At 42.5% G+C, this 26,523-nt stretch overlaps 1 protein-coding gene across 2 annotated transcripts in view; it reads left to right on the top strand.

Moving 5' to 3' along the window:
• DIS3L2 (DIS3 like 3'-5' exoribonuclease 2) overlaps positions 1–26,523 on the top strand; it is a 208,549-nt gene that overhangs the window by 121,819 nt on the left and 60,207 nt on the right. For both annotated transcript variants that reach the window (XM_080622290.1, XM_080622291.1), the window contains exons 12-14: positions 2,548–2,660; positions 9,853–9,960; positions 16,079–16,312. In XM_080622290.1, coding sequence (XP_080478416.1) covers positions 2,548–2,660; positions 9,853–9,960; positions 16,079–16,312 — 455 coding nt within the window. The remainder of the gene's footprint in view (positions 1–2,547; positions 2,661–9,852; positions 9,961–16,078; positions 16,313–26,523) is intronic.

Below are 26,523 nucleotides of genomic sequence, written 5' to 3' on the forward strand. Positions count from 1 at the left end.
CTTCAATAAATGAGTGCCAGTTTAACTCTCTTTTCCTTTTATTTGGGCCACATTTTCTTTTTTTCTGTGGGAAATAACACAAGACTTACAATGTGAAATGTTCCTTTTGTGATTTTGTCATAAAAACTAATGAGACTAGAAAAACTGTGGACCTGGAAGAGAATCTTTGTGAATAGTATTTCTTTATCCACAAAGCTCTTTCATTTTAATTAGCAAATAAACTGGGAGAGAGCAGTAAGGAAGTATTTCTGTGCAGGCTTAGCTTGGTATTTTGTCTAAAATATTCAGAAGCAGTGATTTGAGAGAAATCTGATTGATTGATCGCTGTGTTGTATCTTCAAGTTCTCTTGGTCTTGGATTTTTTGGGGATGAAGGAAATAGGGTGATTCATACTTGAGCAAGACAAACCTAAGAGCTGCCAGTTTGCATTATGTCAATGTATGTAAGAAAATATTTAGATAGAATTTCCATTAAAAGTTCAAAAGCAGGGGGCTCATGCTGACCCCAGCTTTTAGAAGCTCTGGTGGGAAACTTGAATGAAATTTAACTCTGCTCAATGTGTTTTCATTGGCTGACTCCATGTTTTATTATCTCATGCAATGAGATCTTGGTTTGTCGATTTTCTGTTGAGGACAAAAAGTTCATGTATGTAACAGTGCACATATTGAATTAAAGTATGATTAAAGACATGATGTAATGACCCCCTCTCCTTTTCCTTTAGTCAATATTTGCCTGCAGGATCCATACATTATACTGTTCAATATTTTTTTACCTTCTGCGTGTGTTGGCTTTGAGTGTGTGTAATATTAAATCTGTTGGTTGAACTGTTGGTCTAAGACTTACTGTCTAAGTAGTTTCAGGCCTGGATGCCTAATCCATGTAGAGCAGCTTTCAAGGCATGTCATAATATCTATGACAACACAGCTGTAGGCAGCTTTCTGAGGTGAACCGTTTAATCTGCAGTCTTTTCTCTCAGCTTCCTAACAAGTGGTAAAATTTGGCCCTTAGTGTGCAGTGAAATTACTGCCCTCTTTCCCTGCTGCCACTATATTTACTCTTTGCAGGACCTTCCAGTGACTTTAAGTTATGTGGCCAAATCTAAACCCCGGTGCTCCTGTCTTCCATGTGTGTTTCTGCTGCCTTTACATCTGTGCTCTGTCGAGTGTACAAAGCAGCTCAAAAATCAAGATATTACTTTACGTACTCTAAGTGCTGTGCAAACATGGCTTAATAAAGTTAAGTTAAAATTGTTATGAATTCAAACAGTCACACAGGGAGGGTTGGTGCTTGCTTACCTGAACTCCCAGATGGGAGCACAGTGGGCTGGGTGGCTCTCCTAATGTGGTTTTGAACCTTCTCATGCTTCCTCTTTGCCTGTATTCGTTTCCATTCCCACGCTGCTGAAATCTAGCACTGGTACGCATCAGAAGGGCACACAGGCAGATATACTGTGTAATGATGGCAGCTATGAACCATTAAAAACTGTGATGCGTTGGAGAAGGGCTTTGGTAATATTCTTTGCAAGGTGTCTAAACAAACAGATTTTCACCAGTGTAGTATCTTATTATGTTGTCTTTATAAAAAAAAATAAGAAAAGAAAAAATATTTATAGATACCAAGAAGTTAGTAAATTCTTTTAAAGAACTAAATGTTATAATTAGGAGCTCACTGCACTTAGAACTATTCTACAAATAAGCACCTCAAATCTAGCCTAGTCCTTCCACAGAAAACAAAGGTCAATAGGCTTCTTTGAGGATTAGCCAACCAGAATTTCTTGGACCAAGGTACTAATTATTTCCAAAGCCAAGATGATCACTACTTCCAAATCCAAATTATTACTAAAACCTCATGATAAAGCTCAGTAGTACTCCTCTCTAGCCTAACTTTTGAATTAAGATACTTCTATCCTGGACTGTAATCAGAGGATAAAAAGCCTAATCTGAACGGAAGGCAGGAGAACAGTGGAAGTATTCTGCTTGTGGAAAGCTGCACTTCTGCATAGCTTGATCCAAAGTCTTTGAAGACTTCCTGGGTCACCAGCAGCAATACGAGTTCAACCATGGTGAACTGGAAACAAGTGCAGCTCTGAGAACCCAAAAACGTGTGTGGCCAGCTGCACCATACCTGGGAAATGGTTTCCTGCATTGCCTGTGTCTTTCAAGGTGGGGTACCATATTTTTGCTTACTGTTGCCTGACAGCAAAGAGATGGGAACTGGGCTCACTTTTACAAGCTCTTTCTTGGAAAGACTTATCTGCATGGTATTTAAGGTTTTTCACATATACACTGCTCTGCTTGAGGATTCATTCATATGTGAATTCACTCATATGTTGTAGCCACAGTGGCTGTGAATTTGGTAGTGTCCCAGGAGACCACAGTTTTCATCTCAGATGGAAAAAGCGGAAAGAAGTATCCTTTTTTTTGAGCTCTGGCATAAGACAAAAACATTACAATAGCACCGGGAGAAGGGGGAAAAAGGTCAGAGTTACATATGTCAGAAGTTCATTTCTTCTACCTGAAGCCTGCTGACTTTCTTGTGCTATTTCAGGGAACTTTGAAGTGGGTGTTCACATTGCGGATGTAAGCTACTTTGTATTGGAAGAAACTGCACTGGATAAAGTAGCGAGTGAAAGAGCAACTAGTGTCTATCTAGTGCAAAAGGTAAGAGCAACATTTCTTTTTTTCATCTGACAACTGTGTCTTCCGTTTACTGTAAATTCATTTTAAAGGTTCATTTGCAGATGCCCACAATAAAAATCTGGCTGTTATTGCAAACCTACAAAAAAACCTAAATTGATGCAAACACAAGAGCTAATGTAGCTGTTGACTACCTCAGAGCTTGCAGAGGAAGCACAGGATGAAGCAGCAGCTTGTGACCCCATGTCTGTGGGCAAAGACCCGAGTGTGCCAGGGCTTGCCACGTGAGGACTCTGCTGCTCTGGAGCATATTAAGGGCCCAGAGCTGCATAAATATGTTTGCACGGTGCTGCCCTGAGATACGCCTGACAGACCTAATCTGGTTCATCTGTTTTGCTGTTGGGAGCTTGAAATGTGCAGATTTGGTAGTGGTGGTTGTGGAGAGTTTTGTCTTTGTCTTCAGCTCAGTAGTACTAGCTAATCCCTCCAGAAGTGGATGTGTAGCAGAATAAGATATAAAATACCCTGTACAGTCTGACATCCTGAGGTACAATGGAAGTTTCACACTCTTACTTAATCTGTGTGTCCCAAATACTGGAGAAATAGTGTTCTTTCATCATGCAGTGAAAAGATAGTTGCAATTGTACAGATTTTAGTGTAACAGGATCAAATGTTAAACTCAAGTTCAAAGTTGACTTCTAAACTTTAAAAATGAACAAGTTAAAATTTAACATTATCAGAAAGGAAACAGTGAGGTTTTGTCTGTGGCTGTCTCATTTTCAGTTGAACGTGCAGAAACATTTCCTAGCTCATCAGATTACACCAGCACTGTGCATGCAGGGAAGCCAGGAAACTTCACTGTTAGCATCCTGTGTCAGCTTCAGGCATCAGCTGCGTGAAGAGAAGTGTTGAGGCAATCTCATAGGAGCAGATTAATCTGTCTCTCCTCACACTCCCATTCAGTCAGACTGAAGTCCTTGTCTCCACAGCCCTTTCCGGGATGACAGGACATCTTTTGTAAAATGTATAAACATATCCTGCTTGCTACTTAGGATTAGGAGTGATTCTTCCCATCCCTTCCTGAATGTTCTGAGAGTTGCTATCCAGGGAGGGTCTTGTAATGATACTTGAACATTACAGTAGCTTACTGTGTCTTCTCCATGCTTCCCAGATGATAAAATTATTTATTTTACTAATGAAATCAAATTAGTGATTTGATATCAAGCTGTTAACCTTTAGTAGCTGTCTTGTAACTTTCCTTGAGTAGAAGTATCTAGGGACAGCTTCAGGAGGTCTCAGTGAGTCTGGTGGACTTTATGTCTTTGTGGGTATGGGTTGCATGGATTAACCATTATAGCAATGAAGAAATGCCCAAGCTATGTCGGTGGTAGTGAGACCAATAGCACACAGGTGCTGCAGCATGGGATCAAGGAATTGCCATGCTGGGAAACACCAGTTACCAGTGGCTTGCTGTCTGCAGGAGTGAGAAGCAATGTGTATGTCATGGAAACAGCGTTTCTGACACCAGAATCTTCCCAATCTTAGTGTCTCCAGTGATAAACCTTTGGCTTCGGCAGTGCTCTGCTTCTCTCTCTGATGGATGTCTCAGTGGCCATAGGTCACTATGGGAGGTGTGGGCTGGTCCAAGGGGGATATCACTGCAAGGCAGCAAAGCTGTAGTCCAGGAAGATGTTGTGGCAGTATTTCCAAGTCAAAATACTGTGATTTGAATGCATGTTATTTTTTTTTTTTGAGGGAGAAGGAAGATCTTCATGTAGAAAGGAGGCATTTTCCATGAAAATCTAGTTGAATACAAAAGCTAATTACATTTTTCTTTCGAAGTGCTTTCCCCTCCAACGCTACCAGACAGTCACATGTGATGCCAACATAAATTATCTGTTGTCTGTAATCTTCAATAGCTCTGTACCTACATGGCCCAGCAGTCAGAATTAGTGTTTTACCCATGCTTCTGCCCTGCAGAAAATATGTTTTAGGAGTGCAAACTAGGTTACGTGATGAAATGGTCAGTATTTTAATTGCAAGAGAGGAAAAGGAGAGAGGGGATGGACAAAGGAAAGCAGCCAGGATATCTGAAACAAGATGGTAGCATGACTCCTGTAGAAAATATGCTTTCCTTTGATGAAGCTGTTTCCTTAGACAGCTGTGATTCTGCTAGAGGTTAGCACCATGCTAATCCTCCCAAAGAAGTTAAATAAAGCCACATATTTAATTTTCCTGAACTCTGTAACCAGAAGGGGAGTTATTGTGCAATTGCTAGTGGTCTATTTAATAGAAGTCAAAAAGTTTTTGAAATAAGAGTGTATCAGGTTTTAAGAAGCAAGAAAACCTAAACAGTTTCCTCTTTTTTGGCACATCTTACAGTGTTATTTTAGGTGTGAAGCAGCTCGAGTGAGAGGTCAGCCATAAATCCCCATAATGTTTTATTGGTTCTATTTTATACTGGAGATCAAAGATTGGAACTGTAAGCCTATCTTCATGTTGAGTCCAAGGACTTCACTTTTGACACCAGCAGGTTGTCAGGGTGTTGATATTTTGATAATCTCAGGCTGAATAACAAAGAGTTGCTCGAAGTCTGAATTCATGGAAGTGTTGATACAATTCTTGAGCAGAAATCCTGGCTCATAAACAAATTGCCTATTTCCTTTGAGTGTCTTTTAGTGCATAAGCAAGAGGCTTGCTGAGCGCACCCCATTGCTGGACCTCTGCATCCTCCTCCCATCTCTGGGGAGAGCAAGCAACTGATAGGAACTCAGTTGATACAGTCCCTCCCCAGTGGACTGGCAGTGGGAGAAGGGATCACCCTGGAAGTCAGGGGTCATTGTAACCAAGCCAAACCAAGCATGAATGGGCAGCCAGAGCAGGATGCCAACAGCACAGGATTGTTTGAAGGGAGCAAAAGTACCCATGTGACTTTGTGAAAATAAGGGTTTATTCTTAACCAGAATTTGTTCCCTTTTCCCTTTGCTTTACTGATCAGTTTTCTCCTTTTGTTCCTTGAAAAGCTCCTATAGCAAGTCCATTGATGAGAGCTGCTCTGGCTAACCCACTCTGAACCTGGCCAGTGAGTTAGTCCTGGCTGCAGCAGATGTTTCTGATTTTAAAGGGAACAGGGAGTTTTATCATCCCAGTGTGTGCGTTCTCCCTCCCACTGCCCAGCTCCCTAGGAATGAGTCTGATAGTGGAAAGTCGCATTTGGTTTCCAGAAGCAATTTATTGGCCAAAGAGGCAAAATAAACCAAACCAATGGCTCTCACAAGCAGGAGGTTAGATTTTCCTGTGTCCAAAGCAAATCACCATGCAGAGGAGCTAAGCAGTGTGGCCAGCCATGGTTACAAGTCCATGTGTTCTATAATGCTGGGATGGCAATGTGAAGGGAACCCCTCAGCCCCAGTGGTGCCCTCTTTTGCTTTGGATTTCCATTGCTGCCAACCACTTTGACATGCTGGGACATGTGGCTGCCTGTGGGGAGAGCCGATAGTGTGGAGTGGGGCTGTCAGGCAGTGCTGGAACACTAAGTCTCAAGCTGCATATTGTAGCACTGGAGATTTCATGTGTAGGACTTGGAAATAGGGAGAGAGAAATCCTGTCTGTGATTTGATTTGAAATGCAGACCCACAGCTGTGAACATTGTGGATATCAGCCTTTCACTCAAAGAAATGCCCTTTCCAGTATCTCTTGGGCCCTGCTACCCTTGTGGGGAGCGATGATGTCTTTTATTAGTCTGACTTGATAGACAGAGATGAAAACCAGACAAGCTTTCGGGACACAAGCCTTTCTTCAGCCCTGTTTTCTATGATACATTAATTAGAAAGGATTTCCTGGGAATGTAGGTCCTTTTTTTCATTGTGGAAGTTTTTTTTCCCAGCCCTACTGCATCTCTCCAACTGCATTTTTAGATTCAACTCCATTTATACATGCCTTTGTTCCTGCTTTATGATCCCTGTATAAGCCTGGGTGACTTTTATTTCCACCTGCAGTAAAACCAAACTGAATGATGTGATCCCCAACATAGGCACATCCTTAGCAATTTGCTAAGGAAACCGCTTCACACTGGAGGTGATATCCCTGGCAGTGTTTCAGCTAGCTGGATTTCTGTATGCTGTGGCACTCCACTGGGCAGCTGGCAGACGCTGCTGTCTCTTGGCAGTCACAGGAACGGCAAAGCATTTAAAAGATGCAGGGCAACCTCTGGGTATTTGAGGCAATGCTATGCAACCCTGATATTTTGCAAATCTGGGCACTAAAGATTTACTTAAGGAAATTTCCTCTCATCCTGTGTCTCTTTCAGAAAGAGATGGAGATAATCCTGTTGCAAAAGTTCTTTCTGGGCAGCCCCTGAGATAACTCCTAAAACATCTCACTCTCTGAATGTGACACAGTTGTGACATCTTTGTATGTCAAATGCTGGGCTTGCAACTACTAAGAATCCTTTCAGCCCGTGACCATATCATGTTAAGGAAAAAGAAAATGTGTAATTTAAACTTCTGTGCTTTGTGACAGTTGGCTAATTCTCCACGTAGACCGTGAAGAGGAATTGTGATGTTAAAGCTGAGGGGAGGTAGTTAGCCCAGACTGTCATAATGTTGAAAACAGGTTTCTTCTTTTAATTCAGTAAGGTAGATAAAATTGAAATACCTTCAATGCAAGGTCACATTGTCTTATGTTATGTGTGTATTTGCTGAGCCCAGGAAAAGGTTGCTCCCCGGTGAGAATTCCTCCATGGTTTGGGTTAAGTTACTTTGCCTAAAGTTTCTCTCCTGTAAAACAAGGGTAACACAGGTTGATGCTTCCGTATTTGACAGTAGGTTTGTTACAGCTAATTGCTTGGTGGGTGTTTAGTTCTGTAATTATGATCTGAGTTAAAGCTTTGCTTGTGTTTCACATCATGGAAAGTCCTTCCATAGAATTATAGCCTCTTGAATCAAATATTAATCCTGTTCAAGTATACTTAAAACAAGCATCCTGTTGTTTTGCTGTTCTTTGTGGATGGGCTTTCATGTATCATGTAAGCATTTCTCTAGCAGAATGTTATTGCTGCAGGAGTTGTGAAGGGAAAGAAGATGTGCCAAGCCACAGAAATATTCAGTAAGTACAGATCATTATCAAATGATCAGAGAGAAGGGGAGAGAGAAAGCTGTAAATGCAGCTTTTAATTTGGGTGGAAGAGGGCATGGGAGCTGTTATTAAATTACAAGCACTTTGTTCACTGTGACCCGAACTTCAGTGTCTCATGGTGGTCATGGGCAGCCTTAGGCAGGCAGGGATTTCCGATAGTCTATAAAGCTATTTTCTCTCATTTCTGGTATGGGTTGGTACCACTCATGCTAAATTTATAACCTTGTGACATGGGTCCTTCCAGGCAGCATGGCAGAGCTCACGTACTGGATCTGTGAGTTATGAATGTACCAGTATTGTTAACGTACTGTTAACAACTGGAATAACAGAGTTGATGGCCTTTGTGTTGCAGGAAACAGTTTATCATAATGTGTGCCCTTGTGACCTTCCATCTGAACCAGTGCTGCTGATTCATGTTGCAAGTGACTCCTTGACAGTCACAGACCCTACAGTTGACCTTTTGGCATTAATATGCACTGCAATTAGAATGTATTTATACCTGTCGTCTGCTGCCAAACCACAAATGGGTTTAAATGTTTGAGTGTCTTTCCTTCAAAGCAAAAGGTAAATACGAAGTGTATGCACTTGAGAAGAAAATGGACACTTAAGACTTTTTTCTTACTGTTTCGAAGAACATTTGTTCCCCTGGCATCCAGGTAGAAGAAGTTATCTCTGAAATCACCAAATAGGTGTCACAGAGCTTGAAAGACCTGGGGTTTGCGTGTCAGTCGCTTCCTGCTGGTCCTATATTTATAAGGTGACACACAGAGCAATCAAACTGGAAACTAAATTAAATAGCTAAAATATTTTATGGCAACCAAGTAGAGCATTTCTCTGTATTTTTCTGGAATGCACCAGCACGCATTGCCACTCAAAGTAAAAGAGGAATAGTGTGGTTCTTCTATGAGGGCAGTTACTGATTCTTCACAAAGGTAAATAATGAGATGGGAAATAAAAATATGAAACTCTAATAATTAGATTTGCTTCATTAAGCAGCTGTTAAATATTATCTTTTCTGCAGACTTCACTTGGGAAATAACTCGGGGATGGTAGAAACACTTGGAGCTGCTCAGGTTTGGTCTAGTGTGAATATGCTCCAAAGCCTTTGCTTTGTTGCTGTAGTCAGGTTTGATAATTCACTGTTCAGCAGCAGAAATATTGATTAGTTGAAAGGAGCTAGGACACAGGTTAAAAAAAAATCCCTGCCAGAAATTTCTGTTGGCTGCCATTTTGTTCAAACAGTTGAGTATAGTAAAATAAGAATTGTTAGTCCCTCCATTTGCAAACACCATGTTAAATAGTCATAAAACAGGTGCTTTTGTTTATCTCACTAACATCTACATGTTCCTGTATGTGCTGCAAAGCATGGCTCAATCTTTATTAGAGCCATGCACCACTCTTGTGATGCATGGGAGGAGCTTCATTTATGTTTTGCAGGGAACAGACTTGCATTATTTGCTTCGTTACACAATATTCAGTGGCAAAGCAAGAAACACAGTTCCCAAATCCAAGCTTTTCAGCTCCTAACTGCGAGGACCATGCTTCGGCATCAAGTCTCCTGACATGTTGAGCCTTCCTCATTCTTCCTACTGGCAAAATAGCAATGGGAAAAAAGTGGAAAACTGAGCAAACTTTGTGACCTTAAAAGCTGCAGAGTGAACTGTTTGTATAATTGAGGATGCAGGATGCTCTAGGGTGCTTATTCCATTCCTTGAAGGGAAGGACTGGGAATAATTCCCAGCTTGGAGACTGACAGCTCCTTCTGGTCTCGTTGAGGGGTGGGGCTGATGTGAGTGTTGGTGGCCTTAGCCTTGCCTGATTTCCTCTCATTTCAGAGGATTTGGTTTACTTATTCCAAGCCAGCATGCCATTCATTATGTGATGTGGCTCTGGCATGCATGATGCATCCTGAAGCTATGACATAGCCACTCCTGGCACAGAGAACGTGGTTCTGAAGGTTTAATGCATTTTCTCCTTTTGTGCGTTGTTGGGCCTGCATTTTATCAACTGGTCAGGGAAGCGTGGCCACAGAAAAGTCTGTACTAAAAGCCCGCATCTCACCAAGACTCTTCTTTTGCAGGTGGTCCCAATGCTTCCCAAGCTGCTCTGTGAGGAGTTATGCAGCCTCAATCCCATGCAAGATAGACTGACGTTCTCTGTGATGTGGAAGTTGACTCCAGAAGGCAAGGTACCTCAAGTAACAGGCAGTCATCCTGCTAATCAGTCCTCCCTTGGTGGCCAGCCCTTAGTCTTCCAGTCAGAGTGGTAAAATGCCATTCCTTAACACCCAGGTGGACAGGAAAGGACTTATTGGTGAACAATACTGGAGGATGTAGGACTGTCCCTGTATCTTGTCTTACTGATGAGATACCATGGGACTTCAACTGGAATAACCTCACAACAGGGTGAGAAAGGAAGAGTATTTGTATGAATTTCAGGAACTGAGAATTTTCTGCTCCTTTCCAGGTCACCTATCCATTTAATGATTTACCTCCAGCAGCAAGTCAAAGCTAATGCTTTGGGTGGGACAAGATATTCCCCCCCTTGACTGCAGCCCTGCCTTGTGCACATAGATAGTTGTGCAATGCAGTGGATGTGGGCAGTATCCCTTTGTGGCCTCTCTGGTAAACAGACTGTATCATTCTCCTTCATAGCTGCAAATTACATAAAACCAAATAAAGCATGATAGCTCTTCAGCAAAGGCACAGCTCCATCCTCTGCATGTGTTATTTCCAGGCAGCAGTGGAGGCTGTCCATCAGTGCAGCGAGCTACCTTCAGCTGCCTGCCAGATCTCCCCAAGCCTTCATTTCTTACCTTGATCCTCTCACACACTCTGTTGCTAATCCTAGTAATCTCCTCTTTGGCGATCACAGGGTCCCCTCACTAATCGAGGAGGGCTAATGACTGCCACTACCAGAGGACTCTCCACTCTATGTCAAGTGCACTTTTTGTAGTCAGAATTATTTTTTTTTTAACGAAAAACTATGACTTGTGCTTATGCACAACTCTTTCTGTGGAGAGTATTTCTTTTGCCAATTTGGTAACTCTTCACAAAGATTAACTTTACTTCCTTATAATTGTCCATGCTGCTCAGAAGGATATTGAATCTTGTTTTGTGCTCTAGCAAAATATAGTTGCAGTCCTATATCCGTATTTCTCCAGTGAGTCCTGCTGCGGCACTGAGATGGGTTTTATTTGTTAATTGTGAAGAGCATTCCACTTCCCATAGTGACAGCATGATTAGTCATGAGGCCTTCTAATGATAGCTACTTGGTAGGCCTTTTATTGGCTCTGAGTGGTCTTTGAACAGCTAATAGTCAAGTCTTAATTAAAATAAGTCTTTAATTCAATCTTACCTCTTGTCCCCTGCAATATATACATTATTTGCTTTTCAAACAGTGTTCAGACCAACCCTCTGTGACTAATTAGAAAACAGAGGAACTGCAGCATCTGCCCTACACCTGTTCAGGGAGCTGATCTTTGGAGGAGCAGTGGTCTGGACTGTGACCATGCTGCCCCTTGGAAACCAGACTCCCTGCAGCCATCTTGGCAAACTGGTTTCTCCTAGGAGGCCTTTGAGGACTACAGTCTTAATTGAGGTCACTTGATTTGAACATCAGGTGAAGGCTGGAGAAGAATTTACTCCTTCCAAGAGGAAAAGTGGTTGTAGGGCTTTTGCCTGGCAGGGCATTCTTGTAAGAGCTTATCTCTGAGTTGGGACAGAATGTGTCTCCTGTATTTCTAGATCTTACTATATATTACTATAGCCCAATCTCAGTGTAAACAGGATCACATGCTCTCCCAGGCTCTGCTCGGTGAAAGGGAGGTGAATCAAAGGCTTCAAAATGGTGTTTGAAACTTAGCTGGTGGTGAAGAGCCGTGAGCACATTGACACTGGGGACAGAGCATTCCTCAGTGAGGGACACGAGGCCAAAAAACACTTCATTGCACCCCATGTGCACAGTAGTATCACAGCCTTGAGTTGTCAAAGCCAAGCCAAGCAGCACTACTGGAGGTGAGAGCCGCTCTGAGTTCCCACTGTTACTGTTCTGAAACAAGTAAGTCTACAGTTAATACATTTCCTAAAGAAGAGTCATGTAAATTCCTCATTGAATGTGGGTCTTGATAAGTTTGTTGTATTTTTCATTCTTGTTTATTCTAGAAAAATAATGCCAGGTTTAACCCTTTCTGGGAGACAGGTACACACTTGTTGCTGTTGCTTTTGGGTTCTGGAGTTTTTCTCTTCTAGTGTTCATTAACTGTAATGTTGCCTGAGCAGCACTCCACATAGCTCCATGGACTCCAGTGGGATAGTGTGGCATGATGTATCTGAAATGACTTTCCAAGGGCAGAGGTGTTAACCGTATTGTTGCATCTGTGCTGTTCTTCAGAAGCAGAGCTAGGCGTTCATAGGAACAACACAGCACATTCTTGTTTGGATGCAGTCAACAGAAAGATATTTGAAAACAAACGATGCAACTCTTCTTTTTAAGTTATTGCCTGCTGATGTTTGAAGCACAGCCCTGCTGGTTCCTTCTACCAGTGAGGAAGAAAGATTGCTTCACTTTGAAACAACCTATACAAACAACATGTCTTCCAGGCTTAAAACTGTTGTCATCAGCCAGGACTTGATACAGATGCTGCCTTGTGTGGACAAAGTCCTTGGCCTCCTGCAGAGCTATGTCAAATCCTCAAAGAGACCTGCATTACCAGGAACTGTGCTAACAGGAGAGTTTTGGCTGAGCCACACTGACTGCCGTCACATGATATGCTGGGGACTACAGCTTTTTCTCAAAAGCAGCCAGAGCTGAGGGAAGCCTTAACCTAACCCTAGAAATGTCTCAGATACTGATACTATCTGGAGTCTGGGTGCACCAGGCATCCTGTGATGGGAGAGACCTTGCAGACCAGACTTGTGGGCTACTTGTAATCTCCAGTGCCCAGTTTATAACCCCCAAATGTTGCTCCTTGCGCTGCTTTGCCCATCCATCAGCTGCTGGTACAAGACATGAGCCAACCTTGTGTTTTCCCAGTAGAAGCAGAGCTACCCCATTCCTCTGGTGGGGTTTCCAAACAAGGGACGCAAGGCTGTGGTTACCCAAAGTCTGCTTGGATAGCCACTGAAGGCAGAGATGGAGGGCATTTCCAGGAAATGCTTGGATGATGGGTATGTTAAATTAGCCTGCCACACCAAGACTGAGTCTGGCAGCTCTGCTCACTACACACAGGGATTACTGGACTGCACAGGGCAAAATGCATCTGAACTCCATTCCTTGCCTACATGACGTGTTTAATGCATCCAGGCAATCCTGGTGAGAAGGTATTTTTGTCAATAAGAGATCTCTCAGGGTTGTCACTGTCCAGTTCAGTTTGTACCTGTTAGAGCCATTGCAGGAATGAAAATTGGGCACTCTGTATCATGCTGCTTGGTTGCCTTTGAAAGATCAAGAACAGAAAAGGAATTGAGGAAACAGAGAAATATAAGAAGTTTAATATCTGTTAGTAATGGACTGCTTGTCCCGAAGCTTTGCAGAATGTAGCCTGCAGATTTGAAGTTCTGGTTAAATTCTGGGGGCCCAATATGCTGTATCTCTCATCTTACAAGGAAGTTATTGGAGCTCTGAAATATTTGGCCTCTTCTAAGCAAGCACAAAAACAAGGTTTTGCTGAAAGCTTCAAGTTCAAACAGCAAAGGGGAAATCCGGTCTGTTGCCTCCCTCAAGAGACAGAGAGAGCCCTTGGAAGCCAGTGTCAGAAAGCAACATGTAGCTTCATGTAACTCATGTAGCTGGCTTTAAGCGATAAGTTGGGGATTGGGGAAAGTGCTTCTCTTCAAAATTACCCTTCTGCTTTGTGCCCTGTCCTTAACCCTTTTCAATACAAATGTACTCACCTACTTTATAAAGCAAAATAAGAGTGCTTTCCAAGTACAAAATATTTTATGTGAGATAATAACAGAGAGGACCAGAATTGATAATGACCTTTGATGAAGAAATTAATAACTGGAGATGGAAGAACTAGCAGGGAAGTGGAAGTACTGCCTGAAAATGTTTGAACAGCAAGTTGAAAGAGCTGCCTATTACAACTGGAGGGTCTGTAGGAGTTCTCAACTGAAGTGAAGGCTGCTAAGCCTTGTTCCCAGATCATCTCAACAAGGAACACCATCTTTTTGGTGCCTGAGTACCATCCATGTCTGACTGAAGTCTGAAGTATCTCTATTGCCAGCTGGTTAATAGTCTGAAACTTGCTGGAAGTGGATAATTTAAAGAGCAGTGCAGCCTCTTCCATACGAGAGATTGTGCTTGCTTAATATCAGGAGGTTTTTTGGGTTCAGCAGATTTCATCAGATGTTGCTGACTTACTGGACGTCACCACAAGAAGCTGAACCATGTTTAATGGGATGCATCAGAGTGCAGAGCAGGTGCTGCCAGGAGTGTCGCAGCATCTCTTTCCAGCTTTGGCACTTTCTCTACCTTTCTTTTTCTTTGGCCTAGAGAAAGGGGCACACACAGAATAACCATGAGCCAAGGGTCAGAGCATTTCACATTGCAAGACATCATTTGCTGCACCTTCACTGTTCGGACTCTTCAGAATTAGAAATGAGCTTAAATGCTCTGTGACTTTCAGAGCTCTGAGCCACTGAGTTTTACTGCCCATATGTTCTGTGGGCCATAAGGGAGGGAGACAGCAAAGGTATCTTGGGGATCAATCCTTTTCTGTTAAGAAGAGAGTTTGCCTTTCTGAAGCAATGTCCTTGATGAGTCTGTCAGAGAGAGAGCTGGCTGTTCTCCCTGGACACTGTCACTTGCAGAATTTACCTTGTCCTGTTGTGCTGCTGAATGAGTAAGGTGGCACTTGGTAGGTAAGGCAGAATTACAATTCTCCATTCATTCTCTGAGCACTTGTGCATTGAATGGTTTATTGCAGACTGCATCTCTCTCCAGAGCCCTCATGCCAATGCTTTGGACTTTTCTGAAGAGCCTTTGACCCTTTGTCCTTCTGCACTTTCTCACTGGCTTGATGAGCTTTTGGACTCATACATATCTCAGCTGAAGACAGATTTTCCTTTCTAGTTTAAGAAAAAACTCTGAATTTCTACTTCTACATTCTGTTACAGAGTTTTAAATAGGAGTGGCTTCTGGTTTAATATAGAAGAATTTTATAGGTGATTTATAGATTATTTTCCTCTAGATTCCAAAATCTGCGACTGGCCATCTCTACTCCAGACTCACCGAAGTCCTACTCAGACACTTTCACAGGTTCTAGTCAAACACTGGGATTCCTGCAATACTCCTGAAATCAGAGTATTTTAAGGCCAGCCCCTCATTCCCTGCTGGTCACACTTTAATCAAAGAGGTGGAATATAATCTGCTGTGTTTTAGCTAGGAGAGTCTTTCTTAGAATCTTAGAATCAGCCAGATTGGAAAAGACCTTTAAGATCACCCAGTCCAACCTTTACCCCAGGACTGCCAAGTCAACTGCTAACTATGTCACTGAGGGCCTCATCTACATGTTTTTTGAACACTTCCAGGGATGGTGAGTCCACCACTTTCCTGGGCAGCCTGTTCCAATGATGTACCACCCTTTCAGTGAAGAAATTTTTCCTAATATCCAATCTAAACCTCCCCTGGTGCAGCTTGAGGCCATTTTCTCTTTTCCTATCATTTGTTACGTGAGAAAAGAGACCAGCCACCTTCTCTGTCCATCTTCCTTTCAGGTAGTTGTAGAGAGCAGTAAGGTCCCCCTTGAACCTCTCTTCTCCAGACTAAACAATCGCAGTTCCCTCAGCCATTCCTCATAAGACATGTCATCCTCATAAGACCCATCCTCATAAGATGGGTCGAGGCCCATCACCAGCTCCATTGCCCAATGTTCTTGCATGTTCTTGCACATGGGGTTTGGAACTAGATGATCTCAAGGTCCTTTCCAACCCTAACTATTCTATGATTCTATATGCATCTGCCTGTTGCCACTCCTGCAGCTAGTAATCTTTGAGTCAGCTGATTGATTTTCACTCATAATGGGCTGTAGTTCTTTGAGCTCTATTAAAGAGGGAAATCAGGTAGAGGAGGGAGATCTAAGCAGTTCCCTATATGCAAAATATATTGTGCATATACATGTTTCTAGACACTAGAGACTCTATGTGGGCAAAAGGCCTGATGGTCTCAGTATGAGATCCTCACTTGAAGATCACAGTCAGTGGTGAGGTCTGATGACATTCCTTCCAGTGTTTATACAACTTCCCAAGATTTTGTGCAGTGGAAGAATAAGTCCTTACATCAATTTACACTTTCCAATTTTGCAGATTGTTGATGAATGGTTTGGGCGGACAGTCATCTGCTCCTGCATGAAGCTAAGCTACGACCATGCACAGAGTATGATTGAAAGCCCTGAGAAGGTGTTCTCACCTGAAGAACTCCCCCCTGTCTCCATTCAGCACTCAATAGCTGAGATCCAGCAAGCTGTGCTGAACCTGCATCGAATTGCCCAGCACCTCCGCAAACAGCGCTTCATTGATGGTGCTCTGCGCTTAGACCAGGTAAGCCCAGCTCCTGAAAGGGGCTTCTGCTCCACTGAAACAATTTCATTTTGTACTCCCTAAGAATTTTCTGATCAAATAGAACCTCAAGGGGAAAGTCAAGACTGGAAAAGAAAGGCAGGTTTGTGTACCATGTCTTTCTAAGAGCAGCATCAAATTGCGTATCAAAAGCACTAAGCAGGATGAAAAGAAAAAGGTTCCAATTCTAAGGAGGGGTGAATTTTTCAACATTTTTCAAAATCCTAAAACCCTGCTGGACTGGGTAAGTAACATACAGTAAAACAAATCATGATGGTGTCATTCATTATCAAGCAGTTCAGATATCCTTAGTGCACATTTCACTGTAAAAGGCTCACCCTCCACATTTATTTCTGTGCTTGCAATCCTCATGTTTTCCACAGTTTTCATAGAAGTACTCTGGGCAGGGAAAATCACTAAATGTTATCTAAGCTGATACTTACAAGAGCTGGGTGTGTTTCAGAGAAAGAGATGCTAGTGAGGAGATTTTGTGCCTGGGGTGATTTAAATAATCTTGTATCAGTTGTGGTATGTGTCATTTCTATTTTACAAGTAGGTCCAGTTATTTTAGACTATCACAGCAAAAATATTTTTGCATTTGAAGTTCTGCTGCCCTGGGGTGGCTTCTGACAGTTTTTGTGGATAGGAAGTTCCAGTAACTTACAGAACCCAGTGGCCTTCCTGAGCAGGAGACAAAATAATCTCTTAATGTAAGGAAACACTATTGTTTCATTTTGCAAAATGAGCATGAGTCAATATAAGGATATTGCTGAGAAAGAAGCTAGTGTACCAAGATATGTAAACTGGACTATTGTATGTAAGAGATATGTTGTAACCCTTCCATTTTACTCAGTATTGTAGTGTTGTCTCTAGTTGCAGGAGATTCTTAATTTTAACAAAATTGTTGCAGAACAACAAGATCAAGGAGTGTCTGAAGTCAGACATAAGAAATGTCTGACCTTCCCCAGCATAGCATGTGGCTTAGTCTGGCGAAGCTGCTGCAGAAAGGAGACAGTGTGCTTTCCCCCATGTCTATGATGGACAGGATGACACATTTGTATCCTGAGTTTCAGTAGAGGAGATTGGGTTGTATTTTAGGATAAACTTTCTATGAGCATTGGTATGGGTGTATGCTTATAGGTATATGGCTGTAGGTATAAGTATTGTGGTGTCTGAAGCTATCTTGCCTACATCTGCTGTAGGAGAACTTGGAAGACAGGTTAGGTACATGTAAGCGAGCCTGGAGGCATTTGCTCAGGGTCCCTCCTTGCTCAAAGGAAATAATAATTATTAAAGTTGTATTAAATTAATTTTTGGAAATCAGATTCCCACTTCGAAGTCATGCAGTTTTCTTAAACCTCTTCAGGAAGAGAAGCTTCCCTTTTTGAGGTTATCATTCAATGGCTAATAAGCTGGGCTTTTGTTCACAAGCACACTCTGAATGCTTAAGAAACATAAAAATGCCTTTGCACTTGATGAGCCAACTGGGAAGCCTTGGAGATGTTTGAGTTGGAACTAGAGTCCACAGTGCCTGGGAGCCGTGGCCCAGAAAGGTCACCAGCTGCATTCCACAAGTCACACTTACAGTGTAGTGCTTCACAGTCACTCTATGTGTCTGAGCTGAGTACCTGTTATCAAACTAACCTCAGGGAAAATATGTTTTAAAACAGCTGTGACATTTTCAGTGGGAGGATTTGGCCAGGGAAGCATCCTGTTCTGGTGATACCCAATAAAAGATTAGCAGTGTTTTGTTTTGCTTTGTGCTGTTACGGAGAAGCTGTTAAAGAGAACATATTGGAGCATCGTTTGTGAGATCAAGCTTAAAAGCCACTGCTAAGGGCATCAGAGAGGGCTGATTCCTACTTAGCTTAGTTTATAACCAACATGATCAACTGAGTTGTATCTCACAAGTGGCACTTGATGTTGCACAGAATCTCACCCGCTGTTGAGTCTCAGAGTGAAAGTAATGGTCTTTGAGAATGAAGAGTATTTTAGTTCAAGGGACACTGTCACCATACTTACTCTTTTCAAGTATTGCCTTGATAGTTGTATTTCGATAAACTACATCCTCCCCAGCACATGGAGAAAGCATTTACTGTAAGGCCCAAGTACAAACAGTATGTGAGGGGTGGGTGTTTGCACATGTCCAGTCGTGTCCTAGGCTGGACACAGGACACAGCAATCTGTAGCTTTTAATAGGAGATGAGTCCCTCTGCCTTTGCTCCCTCACTTCCCTGAGTTCCCATGGATGCAGTTGTGTACTAGGTCTGATTTCCAGCCCTGAGCAAGTGAGCAAGGGTAGGTCTGAATGGGAAACACACCTTTCTAATCACTGGACCTCTCACTGATTTCCTGTTGAGTAATGTAAATCCTGAACAATGGAAGACAAACTCCAGCAGGAAACTATGGGCAATGAATTATCAGATTCCAAATAAATATGTGAACGAAGGAAATGATCGTCCCACATCTTAAGGGAGGGGGTGGCAGGGCATGGATGACTCCTGTGGGGTTTTTTTCCAAGGGATATGAGCCCTCTTCCTATACATTGCATTATGTTTGAGATCTTCTACCTTGGGGTCAGTCCTGATTGAAGAGTGATGTTTTGGGTGGGTTTTTTTTCTTACATCCACCCTGCCATTTTTCAGGTTGATGTGCTTTTGTGTTTCCTGTTGGTATTAAGAAAATCATTGGGGGAAGAATCTCTTGTCCTTCTTTGCTACTGGTTGTGATGCCTTGGGCTGGTGCTCTCCCTGTCTGCGTCAGTTTTCTTTTTGGAATGATACTGATCTCCCCCACAATATGTGTATAATTTAGGATTTATTCCCAAAACCTAAGAATATCTCTCAGCTAAAGCCATTCATGGGCATATCTTTGTAATAGCAAAAATACTGGTTGACCAGGGAACTCCTTGCACCTGACCTAGGATGGCCCCAGTAAGATGCAGCAGAGTCAGACTGGCCAGGCCATGGCGAGCGGAATGTTTCCTATTTGAATGTTGCTGCTGACTTTTTATGACCTAGTGTGAGAGCAGCATCTGCTTGCCCATGTTTGAATCTTTTATCACTAATTTTAGAAGCAGAAATCTCTGTAGCTCATCAGATGAAGAATATTTTTTTGGATTTTGGTTTGGTTTTTTTTTTAATAGCTTGGAAATTACATATCTGAGTCACACAGAAGATCTTGAGACAAATTACAGAGGTAGCACACAGTCTTGAAAGCTTAAAATTTATGGGTTCCATGTCAGTATATATGTGTCTTTTGGGGGCTGTGTAATTTTGAATTCCTGCCTTGGTTCGGTCCTTGGCAACCTGTCACTCTTCCCCTCACAGGCCCCCCTCCAGTTCCTTTCATGACTCTGCAGAGGTCTGTAGAGGAATCCTACTGCACTGTATCTTGGGTCTGAGGACCTTCTTTGCAACCAGAGCCACACATATGTCACTCCGTGGGATCTTGCTGTCCCCATAGGCCTCTTCTGGGACGGTTTCCCTAGTATATGGTTTCCTCTGCTGCCTGCCAGCTTCCTGGCTCCAAAAGGCAGCTGAGCACTGAGTTTTATAGAGGTTTAAAGTCTTTGCACCTTAAGCAGCTAAGGAGCTTATGAAACTTTGTCCACACAGGGAGAGATTAATGTATTTCTTTTCCTTCTCATTTGGAGCTGCAGCTTTAGATGTAAAGGCAAGAGGTATCTTTGCTGTGACTTTGAGAAAAAAATGTTCAGATATTTACAGTACTGTATTCCCCCCGCTTCCTTCCTGCCCAGGACCATGAAATGCCACCCCTATGCTGTCCGTTCACAGCTCGTAGTGCATCCACACTATAAACTGGAGCAGGGATTTGACCTGGTTTGAAAACCAAAGTGAGCACAACCCACAACTTTCCTTTCTCTCCCTGGCCAGGTTACTTTGAAGCTGGACTACTTCCCCAAACCACAACTTTTAGAAATGCTAGTGAGAGAATCAGATAGAAACTTGCTTTTAACAAAACCCATCAAGTTTGCAGAAAAGCTCCTTAGCTCTTAGCCTGCCTAAAGGAGACCTGCCAATAAGTGGTTCTCTGTTTGGCCTAAACAGCTTATAAATGAATCACAAGGAAAGATGCCTACAAGGAGGCAGATTAAAAAGGATTTCTGTGCATATTTAAGATGGGAATACCGCAGGATGCTTATCTGTCTCTATGACAACTGTCTGTGAGCTGAGGGGTGGCTTTTGTTGTGCCGGTGATTCTGCCTTTGCCCGTGCACTTATACGTGGGTGCTCAAAACATTGGCGTTGACCGAAGTTCATTGTGAGAACAACCCAAGCTGCATTTACCTTAGACCAGTTAATGGCATTGAACTGTTTGCTAGAATAGCTTTTCTCCTTGTTTTCTGTGCAACAGACATTCAGCTTTGCAGGTGTGTGTTAAAAAGAAAAAAAAAAATGGATAAAAATGGTAAAGATGGGAAAGCTACACAAATTTAAGGTTTAAATTGCTAATGAAATGGCCTCACTTCTCCTTGCTCACAGCATGTGTGTTGTGCCACTGTCACTGTGTACTGTGCTCAGTCTTGTTGACTGAGCAAAGGTTGCTTTTCCCTGGGGGTCTCAATTGTTTTGAATAAGGTCGTAAAGGTAGTAAAAATTGTATTGTTATAGCTCTGTACCATAGTGGAGACCTTACCTATGGTTCTGTCCCATGGCTGCTGGGAATGAGGAAATAAGCAATATTTGAGAAAAACTTTGTTTAATTAAGACTCCTGAAGTATTAGAGTATTTCTGCTGCAGGAAATAGAGGGAAACAAGCACAAAGATCTCCAACACTAGGTTGTGTGCAGAATACCAGCTCAAAACCACCCAGGTATATGGCATACTGAGTACATTAAGCAGCTCTGTGTAGTTTTTGAAGCTCTCAGAACTGACTCTGCCTAGTTGATGAAGACAGCTTTGAGAATTTGACTCAAGCCATTCACACATGTAAAATGAGGAGGAAGAAAAACATTGTACGTGACACTCTGATGGGAAATTTCATATGTAGTTGTGGCTAATGGGATAGGGCAGAAACATATTTTTAGACAATTGCTCCTGCTAATGCTGTTTAATTGGGAGTCTCGAGCTACAGATTAATTACTATCACCATTAAAATTTTCCAATATGAATGACTGCTGGAAATAATTATGGGAAATTGTTTTGTTGTATTTCCTGCCTCATATCTGTATAATAAACAGTCAGGTCTTTTCTTCTTGCTACATGAAAATAATAAATATTTTTACCCTGGTTAAGCAGTCACTGTGTGCAAAATACAATATGGTAGTATATGAATGGAAGACACTATGAGTTGGAAGAACTGTTTCGATAAGACAGCAAAGGGCTGTAACATGGTATAGACCTCAGTTAACTGAATGTACCTATGTTTTCCCTAATAGTATGATCTGAATTTATGTCTTAAAATGCTGCTGGGACAGGAAGACCATCCTGTCTTGAGTACTCCCTGGTGTGATGCCTGGGTTGTCTAGCCATGGCTGTTGTACGTGCTGCCCCTGCACACTCTCTTTCATGCACCTTTCTGGGGAGGAGTAAATGGCTTTGCTCCAGCCCCTGACTCTGGCTGCATCTCTTTGGGGAGTGTTGCTTTGTTGAGTTTTTGGCCAGTCTCAAAGAGAAAGTCCTGGTGCTCATCACCCAGAATGTCACATTGGTACCAAATTAATCTCGGATTTGGTTCTGAGATTAATTTTCAGGGTAGGTTGAGTTGTGTACCTGCTTTGCCATTTGCTTTGGCCCAAAAGAAAATCCAACAGATCCTTTTATGAAATCCTGCAAACTCCATGATACCTCCCTTAAGAAGTCGTTACAGCAGCAGTACATGAACGTGACAGCAGACACAGGGTCAGCTGTACTATGGTACTGCAAGCTAAATGGAAATGCAGACTGACAAGGAGCATTCACTATTCACTTCCTATCACAATTCCGCCATTGTCTGCTCCTTCTCTTTGATGTCTGGTTAAAGAGACATCACTGATACCCAGAATGGGGACAGCAGGTGCTATATGATCATTATGGACAGTTGTTTATACTGTGTAATACATAAGGCAGCTGGGGGGATGTTGGATGTACTTAGAGGTTAATTTCCTTTGGGGATTTTGTCTTTTTGTGTAGCCCCAGTTAATATGTCAAAATGAGCATCTAAGGCTGCAGCTTTCTGCTGGGGGATACCACCCTTTCCTGCAGGAGTAATTGAAATGCATCTGCAAAGGTGCGTTAGCAAACTAAGAATGGTTTTTCAAAATGTCTTTCCTACAGTACCACAGGAGAACACGTACTTTGCAGGGCAAATATGAAATGTCATCATTGTCGTCAGGAACAGGTAATGGCTCAGGTCAAGCAGTTTGCACACACCAAGGTTGCACGCAGGAAGGAGGTATTGTGGGGTCATGTTATAGTGGGGATCTGTGTTGGCTGAGCATCTGCGTGCTTGCATGGAGATGTTTATATTGCCAGTAGCTTTTAAAATATTTTGATTAAATTAGGATTTTGAGTGTAAAGAATCTAACCGTTTGCCCTGGGATTTTAATGAAGTCCTCCCAGAGGTGTGAGTAGGATTGATGTCCTCACACATGTCCCACTGTTCCCCCATGGTTCTTTTACAGCTGAGCAGATGTGTCCCAGCAGGGGCAGGTGGTGAAGTGGTCGAGCTGGCTCCAACAGGAGGGGGGAGTCAGATGCTGGAGCACAGGGCTCTGCTGTAGAGTGTTGTGCTGGGAGCCACCACAGCCAGATGTCTGGGCAAGCACGGCTGAGAAGGAGCTCCCCACACAGTGGTGCTCTGGCATTAATTTACCATGAGTAGTGCAAGAGTGGGTTATGACTTTATTCTTCCCAGGGTAAGTATTCCAGCCACCAGCTCAGATATTCATGTTTTATGGTGATGCATGAGCATTTTCCTTCTAAACAAATACAGCTTAACCCTTGAGTTTTATTAAATCTACCACCAATTTGCAAGCTTAGAAACTTCTCAAAAGAAAAGGGGTCTTATGCTTTAATTTTGAGTTGCTGTTTGACACAGCAACAGCTTCTTTTGTCTGCCAGCCTCAGAGCAAGTATCAGAGGGAAGAATGGCTTCATCTTTCCAGGCAATGGGAATGGCAAGAAGAGGTGAAGAAGTTGCCTGAGCTTACATGGTGAGTTGGTGGCAGAGCTGGCAGCACAGCCTTTTTCTTATTGCCAGGGCAAATCCAATGCCTTAGGTCAATGATGACCATTCTCTTCCTCACATTTATTACTGACAGTTGTTGAATAGGAACTGGTGCTTTTTTGTTTCTACCATTTATTGCTGGCCCAGTTAAGATCAGAGGTTTTTTATCCCAGTTCTCTCTCATGGTGCAAAGCAGAGAAGCAAGCCACATCAGCACAAAGGGCTGAACTGTGGCCAGCACCTCTCTGCAATGCAGAAGCTATCAGTGTATTTCATGAGTGGTCTCTCTCCCCAGTCCTTTCAGTTCTCAGGCTTTTGCCTCCATGTGCCAGGACCAAGCCAGTGTGCTGCTGTCCCATGGAAGTCTCTCTTGTTTGCACAGGACAAAGTTGTAGTGGGCAGTACTTCATCATACATTATGAATTGCTTAGCTTTTTCTATTAATTGAATCCACTTGATGATCAGCCGTTGTAGAAGGGGGTGAGTTGGCAGCCATCGCACGCTGACCTGCAAGTAGAGTTGAAGGTGTTTACAGGTACTCCACATTCACACATGAAGTAGACACCTCTTGTTTTTTTGTACTAGGTCTTGCCTGTGCTAGTGTGATAGGCAGCCTGAGATCACTGGCTCATAGGGACCTCATACAAATAGCATCTGTAAGGGAAAGGGAGGGCATCTGTGGCGGGTGGTGGCTTAGTGATAGAATGTGTCTCAAACGTGAAGCTGATAGCTAAGGCAAACAGAGAATTCAGTGCTTGATCCAGCTGAGCAAGCTGCAGACTGGTATTTTTGGGGTTGTAGAAAGAGTAGTGGCTTCTGCTGGCTACATTGAGAGATATTCAGGATGGAAAAACTGGTTCTCAATGAAGCAGAAACAAACTGGTTCTTCAGTGTCTCTGACAGCAATACAGATAAAACCCAGGAAAACATGCATTTGTGTAGAGGTACATGGGGGGTGACCACTGGGAGGAAATTCTTATTTTACATTTTCTGCTGAGGCAGTAGTCCTTGCTCTGAGAGTCTTGCCCTACAGCTGATGGTGTTTTTCTTCCCCAGCAATGAACAGACGTCATCAGAAAGTCTCTTGTTTCAGATTCCGTTTATCACGTATTTGAGCAGAGACTTGACAAGAGGTTTTTTTCAGGTATTAATTATAGCTGACTGCATGGCTAATCCATCATTTTCGTTAGATGGAGTCACTGGGTGTTGAGTGATGTGACTTCAAATGTGATCAGTCTGCCATAGGTGAAGTTGTAGCAGTTCTTTGTCAGAGCCAGTTCTGTTTCACCTGATATTAAATGGAAAAAAGGCTAATTGTATAATGACAAAAGACAACATTTGGAAGGAGATGAAAGATTCAGACATTGCAGTTTTGTGATTTCTCATTTCAGTTCCAAAGTGAGAGGGGAAAAAATTCTTGCCTACCATGGCCACAACTCATTTTATCAGGTGTCTCTGGGCATGATCGCTCCTTCTGAGTCCTAGAATGTTTTATCTTTTCTCATCCATAGCATATGGATGGTGAAGGACAAAGAAGCTCAGAAAGCACCTGTGGTTTCCTTTCCTCTGAAATGAGGATACAAGAGTCTTAGCCAAGATTCCATCTAGCTGAGCTGAGGATGAAGCTGATCTTGCCTCATCTGAGGAATCCAGCACCTCCTGAAGTCCGCTTTTGGGCTTATCTTTAAACATTCCAAGTCCAAGCCCATGTCTACTGAAATTAGATGCCCTGCTAAAGTTTGCAGTGATACATTGGCAGTACATTTTGTTGAGCACCTTCTTGGTTTTGTTTTGCAAGCTTTGAATCTGTCTTCGGTAGTCTAGATAATTTATCTTGCCCTTCTCTCTGTCTTCATATGGTAATAAGGAAGTTGTTCAAGCATATGAGCATATTCAGACTGCAGGTTTCCCTTGAATATGTAATTGCGTAAAGTGGGAGCATGAAGCATGACATATTAGATAAGGTTGTTGGTCCACATTGCACTTGTTTCTAAGATTTGTTCATACCTGAGATTTGGGAAGGACGTTCTCCGTGCATATGCTCCTTTGTGCAGCACTGTGTTCACTGGTGCGAAACACTGTCATTCCCTCTTGCTTCCTGCTTCCATCTTAAGGCACAAATACTCATCTCTCCCAGAAATACATATTCTCAAGTTGTTGCATTGTTAACACCTTAAAACCTGACTATTCAACTTTGTCCTCTGAAGGAAATGCATTCTCCTATTTGGATCTAGGCTGGTAGCAGATTGCATTTATACTAGTTACCAACCAAGCTGGCTACAGTCCGTTACCCATCTGTGGTGGGCTATCATTAAATTGATGGTCACTTGAAAACTAAGCAAAGAGGCAGTGAGAACGTAGTCTCAAGAGCTTGTTGGACTAGAGTGGTTTGAGAGACTTCAGATACCTGGAAGAAACCAGCCATGCAGAATCACTGTGAAGGGGGTTTGTGGATAATTTCTTTAACTGGCCTTGAAAAACTTGTTTCTGTCACAGAAACACAGACTAACCAAGCAGTCACTGTTGTTTGGTTTTTCAAAAAAGCAGTCTATCCTGAATACAACAAAATTTAATTTGTGCCTTCCTCAACAATTGAAGGAAACTGGCCACCTCATGGGTTCGATCGCTCTCATCAGGCTGACCTTGAGGGACTGCAGAGCTGTAGCTTGTTGGTGTCTAATGCCAATGCTGAGATCAGAACCTCTGACTGAGAAATTCTCAGTCCCATGAATCAACAGCAGTTAATAACTTTAAGGCTTCAGTTTCACCTCAATTTCAAGGTCTCTGTTTTAATCTCAAGACTCTCCTTGTTTTTCTGAGAAGAAACCCCATTGGTCCAGCTAGCCCTTTACTTCTGATTAGCATGTAAGCGTAGAATCTGACCCTCAACAGTAGGAAATAAAATGCTTAAAAAGCTAAAATGGGATTAAAAAAAAAAAAGAAATTTATTAAATGATTGCCCTGTCAGTGATGTGTTTAGCAGGTATAGAAGACAGAATGAACTAAAACAGGCTTTGGCATTT

Source organism: Psittacula echo (assembly GCF_963264785.1).
Source record: "Psittacula echo genome assembly, chromosome: 7".
In the NCBI taxonomy this organism is placed as follows: domain Eukaryota; kingdom Metazoa; phylum Chordata; class Aves; order Psittaciformes; family Psittacidae; genus Psittacula; species Psittacula echo.